At 41.3% G+C, this 13,081-nt stretch overlaps 1 protein-coding gene across 1 annotated transcript in view; it reads left to right on the top strand.

Annotated features, from left to right (window-relative positions):
• RMND1 (required for meiotic nuclear division 1 homolog) overlaps positions 1–9,170 on the top strand; it is a 36,787-nt gene extending 27,617 nt beyond the window's left edge. The window contains exons 8-12 of the mRNA XM_014950849.1: positions 5,616–5,680; positions 6,531–6,607; positions 7,131–7,251; positions 8,607–8,723; positions 8,974–9,170. Coding sequence (XP_014806335.1) covers positions 5,616–5,680; positions 6,531–6,607; positions 7,131–7,251; positions 8,607–8,723; positions 8,974–9,006 — 413 coding nt within the window. The 3' untranslated portion in view covers positions 9,007–9,170. The remainder of the gene's footprint in view (positions 1–5,615; positions 5,681–6,530; positions 6,608–7,130; positions 7,252–8,606; positions 8,724–8,973) is intronic.
• Positions 9,171–13,081: the final 3,911 nt, after the last annotated feature.

The raw sequence follows: 13,081 nt of genomic DNA, 5'->3' as shown, positions 1-13,081 counted from the left end.
AAGCTTTGTTAAATCTTGCTCTGCACTGGCCCTGGGAAGCCTGAACTGGTTGTAGTTCTGGAAAGGACTGTTAGTCTATTAACAGCATAATTATTACTGTATTAGTAACGACTTCACAAAGCCAGCTGGAGCCCTTGGATCCAAGCGAGCACGCTCTTGGCAGCCTGGCATGCTGCGTTATGGATTGGCTATTAGCTCTGGCATTGTTTGAGCAGGGTTGGCATTGCTGAGTGCCCCTGGACACAGCATAGCTGGTTGGCTGAGCTGACTGGCCTCACAGCAGACACTGCCTTGCTTAAAATATGAAAATATGAAAATATGAAAATATTCGTATCCTTTTGTTACCACAAGGCTTGGAGTATATGGCTGGTACCGGTCGTGCTAATATTAAAATCAGGGTTATGAAACGAGCAGTTGCAGCTGTAAGGTTGGGTTGGGGTTTTTTTAGTGAAAAATGTTATCGTGTCTTACATAGACAGTATCACCAAAATTCTTGAAAGCAGTGAAGAAAGGCAGCACTGCAAAGAAAACCCCTCTTGCAGGTGATCCAACAGATTTTTTGGGAGTACACAGCCTGTAGAATATGCTTCATGAACTATTTACTAGCATACAGTTTTGCACTAAAAGATTAACTATATCTGTTATTTTTAAGAGAGTGTTTTGAGTATGACTTAGAAGATTCACCTCTTCAAAGAATTTAGTCATCAAAAGTGTATTGTGGTGTGTTTTGTTGGTTTTTTTTAATTGGCTGTTGTGTAGTTAAATGCCTTTTAAAAACCTGTAGGTTTTTTAGTTCCAGATTTTTTCTAGTTGCAGAATGATTTTTACAAAGGGAGCCTTGTAGCACATAGAAAGGAACAAGGATGAGGGATCCCAAGTCAGATGTCGGAGAAAGTTTTGTGAGAGAAAAGGGCTCTTTCTTCCTGCATCAGGTTTTAGTGTGCTTGAGAAGAAAGAGAAAGACATTGAGATTACTTCTGCAAGTAAAATGGCACATTTAACTGTGTACAGGGTTGAATGTGGGCAGCTGAAACTATTTTTACAGATTCCTGTAGTGGTACCGGATTTTTGCAATATAACCCAACTCTAGTAGCTGAAACCAAACTATTGATTTTAGCAGCAAACTAGTAATTTTGGCAGAAGCAGCCACCTGATGTGCTTATCCTAAAGATTCATTTCCATGCTCGGACGTCTCCCAGAAATCTTGTGCAGCTCATTGTCATAATTCTGAATACGTCTGCATTGTCTTCACTGCCGCTGTCGTTAATCCTTGCCCTGTTTCATATCTGCAGACATTAAATGACATTTTAGTCCACAGATTTCCTTGCAGTTGTTCGTAGCCACAAATTCTTCCACACAGTGACAGACAGCTTCAGAAGTAAACTCTGTTAATAGTCACGTCCATACTTAGCCACACCTATTTGTTGTTATTTAAGTAACTTCAGCATGAAAGTTGCATTCATCAACCTATTGTGTGTGAGATCTTTGCAGAGTGCTGGTACCCTGCACGGTAACTGTTCCTACGTCTGCAATTGTCTTTTTCTTAGATGAAGAATGTCATGCGAGTGCTGGAACAGCACGAAATTCAGCCATATGAGGTTGCACTAGTCCATTGGGAGAACGAAGAGATGAACTATAGGATAGGAGAGTAAGTATCTTCACACACTCTTGATATTAATAGATACCTAAAACAAACTCAAGCAAAAGCAGCTAGTAAAAATACACTTTTCCTTACTCTTGTTTCAAAAGAGTAAAATGGGGAAAGGAGAAAACAGTAAATTTAAATTGACAAATTTTGCTGAACTTCTAAACTTCCAAGTAATGGCCTTTGTGACTTGGTTACACACTAGATTTTGTAAATTGTGAAGCTCTGTGCCCACAAAACTGAAGACGTTCTTCAGCAATCCCAAACAGAAACTGTATCTCATAGAAAAAAAAAAAGGTAAATCTGCATTATTGAGACAAATCTGATTTTAAAGAGGTTTTTCTGTATAGGCTTTCCTTACTGCCATCTAGATTCATACACGAAGACATAATTCTGCAAATACTTCACTTCCTAGGGAAGTCATAACTTGAATACTATGAAACAATAAACTTTACAAGTTGTCTTGCCTTGTTAAATAATGTTTCTTCACCCTGGGGAGCAAATCATCTCTACAGAAATATTTCTCAATGTTGAATGATTATAAAAATTATCTGTAATTTCCCAACAGCACCAAAAAACAACTCCTAGACAGGACACTATAACATTAGGAGCTGAGCTAATGAGGTTGCGTTTATTTAAGGTAACCTGATAAAAGGACAGGTTTGGGGGTCTTTTTCCTGCTTATTTGAAAACTGCATGTACTATCCAGTTGTGTGATTCCGACATATTCCATTGTGTTTATGCAAGTTTCACAGTGAGATTGACATGATAAATGGAATGGCTTTTGTGCCCCCTTTTCTTTGCTCCTGGCCCCTTATGCAACAGAGGTTTCAGGGAAAGTAACCTCGTATCAGGGAGGGAGTGATGTTGATAAAAGTGACAGAAGAAAAGGGAAAACAGAAACAGAAGGATACTACAGGAGGAGGAGTAAGCAGGATGCTGGCCTCTCTCCTGCTCTCTGAGCTGTCTGTGTGTAGATAGTAATGCTGTAGTTACCATCATAGCTTGCTGCAGTTTCATTTCAACCTAGAAAACTTGGTCATAATATTAGCCTTAAACTGGAGGAACTAATTTTCAGTCATTTGTTTTAGTTACTGTCAGGTTCCACATGAGTAAAAATGCATGGTTGGGGAAGATATCCATATAGATATGGCATACTTTATATAAATAAACAGCCAGACTTTCTTGTGTTGTTGATTGTTCCTTTGCTATTGGCTTGGTCAGTGAAGATGCTTCAATCCTGTTTTACAGAGGTCAGTCAAAGCTTCATAAAGGAGAAATCTTGTTAAATTCTGAGCTGGATAGTGATGAAGTTATTCTGCAGAAATTTGCTTTTTCAAATGCCCTTTGTCTTTCTGGTAAGTTAATATTCTTTGTAATACCAGCCTATGCGACAGGTTTTGTGAAATGTCATTATAAGTGGGGCCTGTACAGTGACAGGTTGGAGAAGACCCGGCGTTTGGTTTAGGCAAACTGTGTAAAGATTGATTATGCTTCAGTGGGAGGATCAGTTTTCAAAGCTTTTTTTTTGTTTTCTAGTTTTCTGTAAATTGGAATTACCTCATTCAATGTAAATCATCTTAAAGATGAACGAAGCATATTAAGAAACATACTTTGCAAAAGAAACACATTCTACTGAGCATCCTGTCCCCCACCCTTGAGAACTATTCTAGGACAGCAACAAGTGTGGAGTCCAGTATTAGAAACCTGTTAGTAATCTTCGGTAATTCATCCTGACATCATTTCCTGGAACAGAAAAAGCTAGATGCCAGCTGAAGAAGTAATGTAGAGCGGTGATTCCCGGCTGGGGAGGCGCAGCAGTATCAGAGGTGGGGACCAGAGTCACGGATTATGGTTTCCAGGCTTATTAGCCATGGCAGGAGACAGCAGGAGGCACGGGGAAGGGTCCGGCTCAGCAGTGAGGCTGCTGCTTGAGGAAATAGACCTCTCTGCTGCTTCAGACCATGAATGAAGTCAGAAGTGATTATGCCCCTGTACTCAGCATTGGTGAGGCCACACCTGGAGTATTGTGTCCAGTTTTGGGCACCTCAATACAAGAGAGATATCGAGGTGCTGGAGCGAGTGCAGAGGAGGGCAACGAAACTAGTGAAGGGCCTAGAAGACAAATCATATGAAGAGCGGCTGAAGGAGCTGGGGCTGTTCAGTATGAGGAAGAGGAGGCTGACGGGAGACCTCATCACCCTCTACAGCTACTTGAAAGGACACTGTAGAGAGGTTGGTGCTGGTCTCTTCTCACAGGTAATTAACAATAGAACGAGAGGGAACGGCTTCAAGCTCCAACAGGGTAGGTTTAGATTGAACATTAGGAAGGAATTTTTCACTGAAAGAGTGGTCGGGCATTGGAACAGGCTGCCCAGGGAGGTGTTGGAGTCACCATCCCTGGATGTGTTTAAGGGACGTTTAGATGGGGTACTGAGGGATATGGTGTAGGGGAGGACTTTGTAGAGTAGGGTAGATGGTTGGACTCGATGATCCCGAGGGTCTCTTCCAACCTCTATGATTCTATGATTCTAAGTGGGAGTAGTAGTGAGCAGCAGTAAGGCCATCCTCGAAAAGATCTTTAAAGGAAATCTGTTCTGTCGCTCTACCCCTACTGCTTTTAGGGTAAATTACAGGATTCCTGTAGTATCTGGGGAAGTGCACCTTTAAACAGAAGGGACCTCAAGCGATATGTTTTTGAAGCGATACACCATTTGATCAAGGAGTGAGGCATAACTAAATGGTTCCTGACTGTCAAAGGGAAAGCTATAGAGGAAAAAAAAAGCATTTTGTTCTCTGTAGTTTTTGTATTCATAAAGCCACTGCATGGAAGAGTAGTTGCCACGTATCATGGAGCAAGTGATTTATTCCCAGGAGATAATTGGTACCAATTTATATCAGTGTGAGACATGTGCATTGTAAAGGAAAAGAGTTCAATAATGTTCAATAATAATAAAGGATGCAAGTAGAGTCCAAGTCGCATTTATGACACAGCAGAAACCAACCCCCATCAAATAATTGGTGACAGCTAAAATGCCTATTGGCTTTTTTTCAGGGACTAAATTAAATGTCATTTAAGTCACTGACTTAGATTAGGCCTCTGCATTCAAAAGATGAGTGTGAAAAATGCTTGGCATTGGATTTACTATCAGCGTCCTGACTGGGTGATACTGTCAAGCACTACCACAAAGAGTTCATTTTGACAATTAAATCCTCCCTAATTAATTTTTCTGAGTGAATAGGGTTAATTTTTGAACTGTTGCTACTTCATTCTTGTCCAGGAGCCTGTGACTAAAGAACAAAGGCCTGAGTTATATCATCTTCCTGTAGAAACATCTTGGCAGGCTCAAGCTGAGACACAGTAGAATTTGTGTGGCCATTGCCTGTGCTGAACAAGCTCCTACAGAAGTTCTGTCTTCAGTGAACAGTATATTCACCTAAACCCAAAAGAGCTTAAGTTTGAATTTAGCTTCCAGAAGTGCAGGGGGTGTGTCCATACAAGCCAACTCCCCGTGGTTTGAGGGTGCTGCATCTCGTACTGGACAAATGGAGAGTGACACTAGAAACGCAGTGGAGACGCTTGAGTGGCACCAGATGAAGTCACCCTGACTCCAGTGCGGCTTATTCTCCTTAGAATGGAGTTTGCAAAGCTTTGAACATACAGTAGAGCTCTTAAACACACAACTTCTGTGCTGAAGGAAAAGCTCTCCGGGATCTGAAGTGATGGCTGGGAGAAGAGAGCTGAGCTCAGGGTGGTTCTGCCTGTAGAGCTGTGTCAGTGCCCAGCCCAGATCTGTCTGTAGCTGCACGGACATTGACTGTAGAAAGTATACTATCAGTCACTTGCTGCAAATGATCTCTGTGTGTCCCAACACGTCTTGGAGCAGCGTGTTGGCAGATTTCAGGTTATGATTGTCTGAAAGCATATTTACCTCTCACAGCGTTCTGCTTTGTCACCTCTGTGTTGCAGTAAAGCTGGCTATTTGGGAATCGCTATTGGATAACTTTGTGGAATCCATCCAGTCAATTCCTGAGGTGAGGCCTTGTTTGTACCTCTCCCTTCCTTTTCTCCTGTGCTTTGTAGAGGATCAGCCCCGACACAGCTGAGGATACGGAAGAAGCATTGAATGCTTAGTACATTTGGTGGTAAAGCCATCAACGTAGAGCAGATCAGAACACCTGCAAAGCGGTGGGACAAGAAATCATCAGTCTTTAAAGGACTGGGAGTGGGGTTCTCCATGGGAATAGTGTTCCTCACGTTGTGCCACTGTCACGTGCCACGGTTGCACGTGTATCAGTAACAGGACAAGCAGCATTTAAAAACCTGGCCAAACACTGTGTGTGGCAGCTTGGGCTGAAAGTAATGTGCTTTAACTTGAATATTCTACTGAAGAGTTTGAGTGAATCACTTAAACCACAGTTTTTCATGAGACTTAATTAAAGTACAAGGCCTGTATATAAAAACATAATTTTTATTAATTTTTTTAATGAAGGAAATAAATGGTAACACATTGCTTGTTGTAGAGAAGCTGTCTATAAAAAGTCGAAGCAAGGTAAAAGAACACTGTCGTGACTTAACAATAGTCGGAAGAAAAGACAAACCATCTCTTGTTCAGGAAATCATTCATAGCAATGCTCCAGGATTTTGCATAGATACTGATGATGACTCAGTGATTTATTGAAAAACCTGGATGAACAGTTGCACGGTGATACTCTGACAAAGCTAGATAAGCAAGGCACTAAGCAAACAAACCCCAAATGTTTATAAGTATGACAAGCGTTCAGATTTTAACTCATACACATATTTCAGGCTGTAAAACCCCAGGCTACTTAACTCCTAATACATTCTCCTTGATCAAGTGGTGAAAAACTTGTTACTTTGCAGATACTGAAGTCACGAAGGAAGGTGAAACTGTCTCATGCAGATGTAATGCAGAAAATTGGGGAACTCTTCGCATTAAGGTAACATTTTTTGTCTCATGCAGATGTAATGCAGAAAATTGGAGAACTCTTCGCGTTAAGGTAACTTTTTTCGGTCATACCCAAGACATTGTATTACACAGAACTTAATTTTTTAAGTTGTGCATGATACAAAGACCAGAATGCTCACTAAACAAAAGGAGCTTCCCAGTACCTTTAATTCATGTAGGAATTCAGGTTCAGCGAGCTCCTGGCACAGTCAAGGACTTCTCTGCAGATCTCTAAAGTTAAGGAAGGTGACAAGTTCAGGGGGCAGCGTTGCCATAAGGCAAAATGCATTTATGCCCCAAACTGCTACATGGTACAGTATTCTCAGAAAAGTTTCAGGAAATGTGACCAATTTTAAACCATCACTACAATTGTATTTTTATTATGAAATGAGATTCTTTTCATATTATACTTAAAATTACAGGAAAACTTGGGGTTTTTTTAACTGCTATGTAAATATTTGGTCCTATATTCACCAAAAAGAACTTTAAATTACTGTAATACCTATTCTTTTTAGACACCGCATAAACCTGAGTTCAGACCTGCTGATAACACCCGACTTCTACTGGGACAGAGAAAAACTGGAAGAGCTTTATGACAAGACTTGCCAGTTTCTCAACATTAATCGCAGAGTTAAGGTAAGTATCTTAGGAGAATTTTCCACGTTCAGATCAGCTGTCTTTGGCTCAGCAGGGTTACAGACTGCTCCACGACGGTCATACCCAAGACATTGTATTACACAGAACTTAATTTTTTAAGTTGTGCATGATACAAAGACCAGAATGCTCACTAAACAAAAGGAGCTTCCCAGTACCTTTAATTCATGTAGGAATTCAGGTTCAGCGAGCTCCTGGCACAGTCAAGGACTTCTCTGCAGATCTCTAAAGTTAAGGAAGGTGACAAGTTCAGGGGGCAGCGTTGCCATAAGGCAAAATGCATTTATGCCCCAAACTGCTACATGGTACAGTATTCTCAGAGAAGTTTCAGGAAACGTGACCAATTTTAAACCATCACTACAATTGTATTATTATGATGAAATGAGATTCTTTTCATATTATACTTAAAATTACAGGAAAACTTGGGGTTTTTTTAACTGCTATGTAAATATTTGGTCCTATATTCACCAAAAAGAACTTTAAATTACTGTAATACCTATTCTTTTTAGACACCGCATAAACCTGAGTTCAGACCTGCTGATAACACCCGACTTCTACTGGGACAGAGAAAAACTGGAAGAGCTTTATGACAAGACTTGCCAGTTTCTCAACATTAATCGCAGAGTTAAGGTAAGTATCTTAGGAGAATTTTCCACGTTCAGATCAGCTGTCTTTGGCTCAGCAGGGTTACAGACCTCTACAAGTGTCTAATTGTAGAAACTGAATAAAAAAATAATAGGATGCTCTATTATCCCCTTTTCCATGCGTTTGTAACCCACTCGCATCTTTCACCCAGTTTAGGTTACCAGCCATGCCTCACATGAATGGATTGCATATTTCCTGAGCCACTAAATTAAGCTTTAAATAGTTATAAAGAAGAGGAGATTTAATCATTGTTCTGAAATGTGTGCAAGAAAGCAAGTTAAAAAAAAAAATGAGATGTGAAGCAGTCTTCTTACTGACATGATCATTCAGGTCAGTTCGTTGAAGGGTGACATAATGCTGACTGCTGTATCAGAGTAAGAAGCTCAAAAACTACCCCTTCTGGTGGTACAGCAATCTTAAATATTTAGTTACTTTTGAGGCGTTCAAATGAGCTGCATCTTCTCTTGCTTGTGGCTGTTTTCATGAGCAGATATCACTCAGAAGCAGTGATGCTTATCAAAACTCCTGTTGCTGGTGCATGTTGCCTTACAGGACTTTCTGTTGCGGAAAAAGGGCAACACCTTTCTATTTCTTCTGTTCAGTGAGCCCTTCTGTGGATCGTGTTCCTTTATTTAGTGATCTTGTTCCATTTACGGGCTCCAGATTTCCCCTGTATTTGGAATCTCTTGCAGGTAATGAACGAAAAGCTTCAGCACTGCATGGAGCTGACAGACCTCATGCGAAACCACCTGAACGAAAAGCACGCGCTGCGCCTCGAGTGGATGATAGTCATACTCATCACCATAGAGGTTGGTGGGTTTCCCCCCCTACTATCTCACTGAAAATGCAGTAACAAGTGCAATTTATATAATTTCAGAATCAATATTATTTTATTAATGTAAATATACTATACAAGGGGCTTAGGCTTCAGTTCTTCACAAGTAACTTTTGAATTGCAGCCATACTTCTTTTTCAGATTATCTCATTTACAGTGTAAGCTGTTTTTAAGGATTATTAAATCAAGTAAGAATTCATACCAATGTGTTTGCTGTTCCACAGGTTCTGTTTGAACTTGCGAGGGTAGTTTTCTGATGACAGAAGAAACTCAGGGAGAAGAAAAATGACAAAACCAAAAAGATGGTATGGCCCAGAAAATTCCTGTCTATCATATTCTTTTGGAAAATAGTGGAATTGTGTCTGTTGATATTTCTGTACATATTATAATCAAATAAAATGTAAAAAAAAAAATAAAAAAATCAGTCCATGAACATTATTCCCAACTGCTGTACTAGTGATGTTAGAGAAGCCTTAATCTATGGATGTGCTAGTGTAAGGCTGAGCTGGTAGTGATGTTTTTGTCGGGGGAGGGAGGGATTGAGCGTTGTCTCCTTCATAAGCAAGGACAGAAGGATGGGTCCCTTCTGTGCTGACTCTGTTAATTTGGTGAAGGACTCTACTGCCTTGTCCCCTTGACAGTGGAAAAGATGCTTCATGCATCTTTCACACATCTACTTTGTGCATTTCTGGCTGATGGTGACATTTTCCCTCATTTTCCCCAGCTCCTTGCCATGACGCTGTCCCAGGCTTGGAAACAGCACGACTACTTGTTCTCCTTAAGTTACCTGGCATCATTTTAATATAGCTGGCAGGTGTATTTAATGTTATGTTCTACCCCGTCACAGAGAGGTATTTACATACTTGTATGGGAATGCATTTATTTAGAAGGTATTTATATAAAAGGGGAACTAGCTGAACTTTTAGATGAGGTTACAGGAAGCTGTAGCAAAATGAGAAACTAAAGTAAGGTTCATGAAATGTCTCTTCTATTAGACTGTCCATTTTATCCTATTACCTGATTTTTACCAGTACAAGTTGCAAGGAGTGAATTAGCATAGGGTCAGGTGTCTTAATTATCCTCTAAGGTAAAAGTTTCTGGTTTTTTGTTTTGGTGTTTGTTTTTTTTTAATCTACTCCTAGTCTACAGGTCTGTAGATTGCTGTCTCCACCACTCTCTTACAAGAGGAGGAGACTTTGTCCCCAGCAACTTCTCTTTCTAAATGTGTTTTCAGGAACTACTACACAACTGCTATTTTATCACCTTTTTCAGACCCAGGTTAGTCCAGTGTATTGCTTCAGGAACACAACCTAAGAATTTTGTTAAAAGCTCCTGAAGCATCATTAACAAGCCACAATGACTAAATTCAGGCTAGAAGTGCGGTTTTCAGGAGCTTTCTGCTCTCTCATCTCCTGAAACAGCATTTCTGAGTGTGATATTAGACTCCTTTTGAATACATCAAACACATACACGGGGAAGAGAGTAGAGTCAGGCAGAGCCAGGAGAAACATCCAACTACAGACCCATCCCTTCACCATAAGTTACATTACCAGTGCCACGGGAACCTCAAGAAGCAGCAGCAACTCTGCAGAGCAGCTCCTCAGCACTCACCTCCTGATTTACACAGACAGGGCTATTACAGAAACAGTGCATTACATCCTTTACTCAGTAGAAAAACCTACCAAGCACCACTTCCTTCCAGTAACAAGAGAATTAGGTTATATTTTAATTGCAATTTTTCTAGCAAACGTTTTTCACCCCTTTAGGCAAATAGGCTTTTTTTCCCCCATCTGAGTATAATACATCGCTCAAGAATGTAAGTTCCCATTCACCTCACATTTACCGTTTCAGTATTTCAGCTAAATGGCTAAAATGTAAATTTACAGGCCAGCTGCATCCATCAGGAAAAGTGACTTTTAACGAAGTCATTTGAGGACCCTAGATGCTGTTTAAAAGCAGAAAGTGTCAGGCTTGATTACCTCAAGTGTTCCATCTTGGGAGCTGCGTCACAGTATGAGAGGTTTTTCTTCTACCAACTGCCCGTACAGTCTCCTATGAAGTGAGAGAACCAGAGGAAATGGTCTGAAGTTGTGGCAGGGGAGGATTGGATTAGATTAGATATTAGGAAGAATTACTTTACTGAGAGAGTGGTCAGGCACTGGAACAGCCTGCCCAGGGAGATGTTGGAACCACCATCCCTGGAGGTATTTAAGAAACGTGTAGATGTGGCACTTCAGGGCATGCTCTAGTGGCCGAGACTGTAGGGGTTTTTTTGGGTGTGCATGGTTGGACTCTCTCAACTCAGAGGTCCTTTCCAACCATGACAATTCTGTGATTCTGAGTATTCTCACTATATTACATGTAGACAACCAGGACCAAGCTGGTTGAGTTGTCAAGAACCTAAGTTGAGTGTGTCAAGAACCTGACTTGAGCTTTCACCGCAGAGCCCTCCTGTGACCAGACAGCACTTGGGAAAGTCAGGGGAACTTAGGAGATCTCCTGGGGACCCTGTGCCAGTGCATGCATGGCCCACCAGGAAGAGGTTCTGTGGCAGAGGCAACACAAAACCACCTGAGCTGTGAGAACACAACCTGTTTTTCATCTGCCCCATCCACCAAACACCATCATGTAACTGGAAAAAAAACATCTTCATAGTTTGAGCCTTCACCAAAACAGGTCTATTCTAACCAGTAAGGGTCACCTAGGGGAAAAAATAAAGATGCAGTAGCAATAAACACAGACTGTGTATCCTGACTTCCAGTCCCATTTTTGAGGGGTGGCAGCTCTCTCTACAGGCTGCAGAGTCAGTCCCTGTTCTCCATCGTGTGGCTCAGCACATGAGCCCTGCAAGGCAGGGCGACCAACTGTATGTACATGACACCTCCCTGAAAAAAACTCATTATTTCTCTGCAAAAATACCGTATATTCAGTGCAGCCAGTATGTACCACCTTGGATGAGAAGGATGACGTTCTTGCCAACTTTAAGCACCTGCCTGAAACAATAATAGAAGAACACTAAAATATGTAAGAAAAAGTCTCTCCTTCCCCATCCTACCTTAGTCCTAGGAACTGAACAAATTTCAGCTCCAAGTTTCTTAAGGGAGAAACGAGACTGATACTTTGTGCCCACTAAATGAGTTTATTTACTGATAGCTCCATAACAAAGTTGTCTTGCACGAGACTGTACCAGACATAAAGACAAGACACGGATGGATGTCCTTGGTAGTGATACTGGTTGGGGGGAACCTTCTTCACTTCGTGGACCCTTCGTGTATAGACCAATTTAGAAATTGCAAGAGGCACTGGTGTACTGAGTTTGCCAGTTTACTTTTCTCAGGCACCTTCTGTAGACCAACAAGATGCTGTCCAAGGAAAGTCTACAGGCTGGAAGCTCCTGATGTGTGATGTACCACCTTCCTTCTCCAGATAGATAGAATTTAACAATCTGCCAAGAGTGTCATTATCCTTGTCTACAGACTGGTCTCTGATACTAGCATGACACTGGCCATACAGAAGTCTGAGGTACTCAGATACAGTAAGTGATACCCACGGCGTCTAAAAAACCAAAGCCATCACCCAAAACACGTGTTGTCTTGGGGGAGAAAAGCTTAACTATCTGTATTAACTATCTAGGGGTGGGGGGGAGAGCGTCCTGAAACATGTATAGCCCCAGCTGAGAAAAGAATTTTTAAGAGATTGTAATTGTGTAATTGTTTTTACAATCAGCAGGAAAGCAAAGATCTTTGTTAGCCCTATAAAATCATTTAGCTGTAGCTATGCACTGTTGGAGGTAGCCTGCTCCTCCCCATCCCCCAGGTGCCTGCCGGTGACACACTTCTTGCCATCACTTGTGTGGCTCGGTACTACACATAGACCCCAGGTGCCTGAATCTCAGAAAACTAAGCAGTTCCAGCAGTTTGGGTCCTCCGAGGTTTTTGACAGAGTTGCACAGACCTCGTTGCACTGGGGAAACAACAAAAAAGCCCCTCTCCTCACACAGATAGCATGACAACCACCCCCATTTCTGATTCTTCCTAATAAAGTTTAAGCAAGGAGGAGCATTATTTTCCTTCACTCTGTTTTGAGCTGTTGAAGGCTATGTCTAGTATCACCATTTCTCTCTGCTAGTGCTTTGCCCGTTTATGTCCATCTTCAAGCTCTGGCCATTCAATAGGTACATTTTCCAAACTGGTGAAACACGCCTACTAAACGATGGTAACCACCAAGTAGTATTGCCCCCCCCATATACTTTTTAACTTTCCTAACTAAGCTTGAGCCAATGCCAACAAACTACTTATTCAAAACTGTTTATTAAGTATCTCATGAGCTTAA

This window comes from Calidris pugnax, unplaced genomic scaffold (assembly GCF_001431845.1).
Source record: "Calidris pugnax isolate Ruff unplaced genomic scaffold, ASM143184v1 scaffold24, whole genome shotgun sequence".
Classification (NCBI taxonomy): Eukaryota; Metazoa; Chordata; class Aves; order Charadriiformes; family Scolopacidae; genus Calidris; species Calidris pugnax.
Note: the sequence above shows the minus strand (reverse complement) of the source record. Positions and strands in the feature narration are given on the sequence as shown.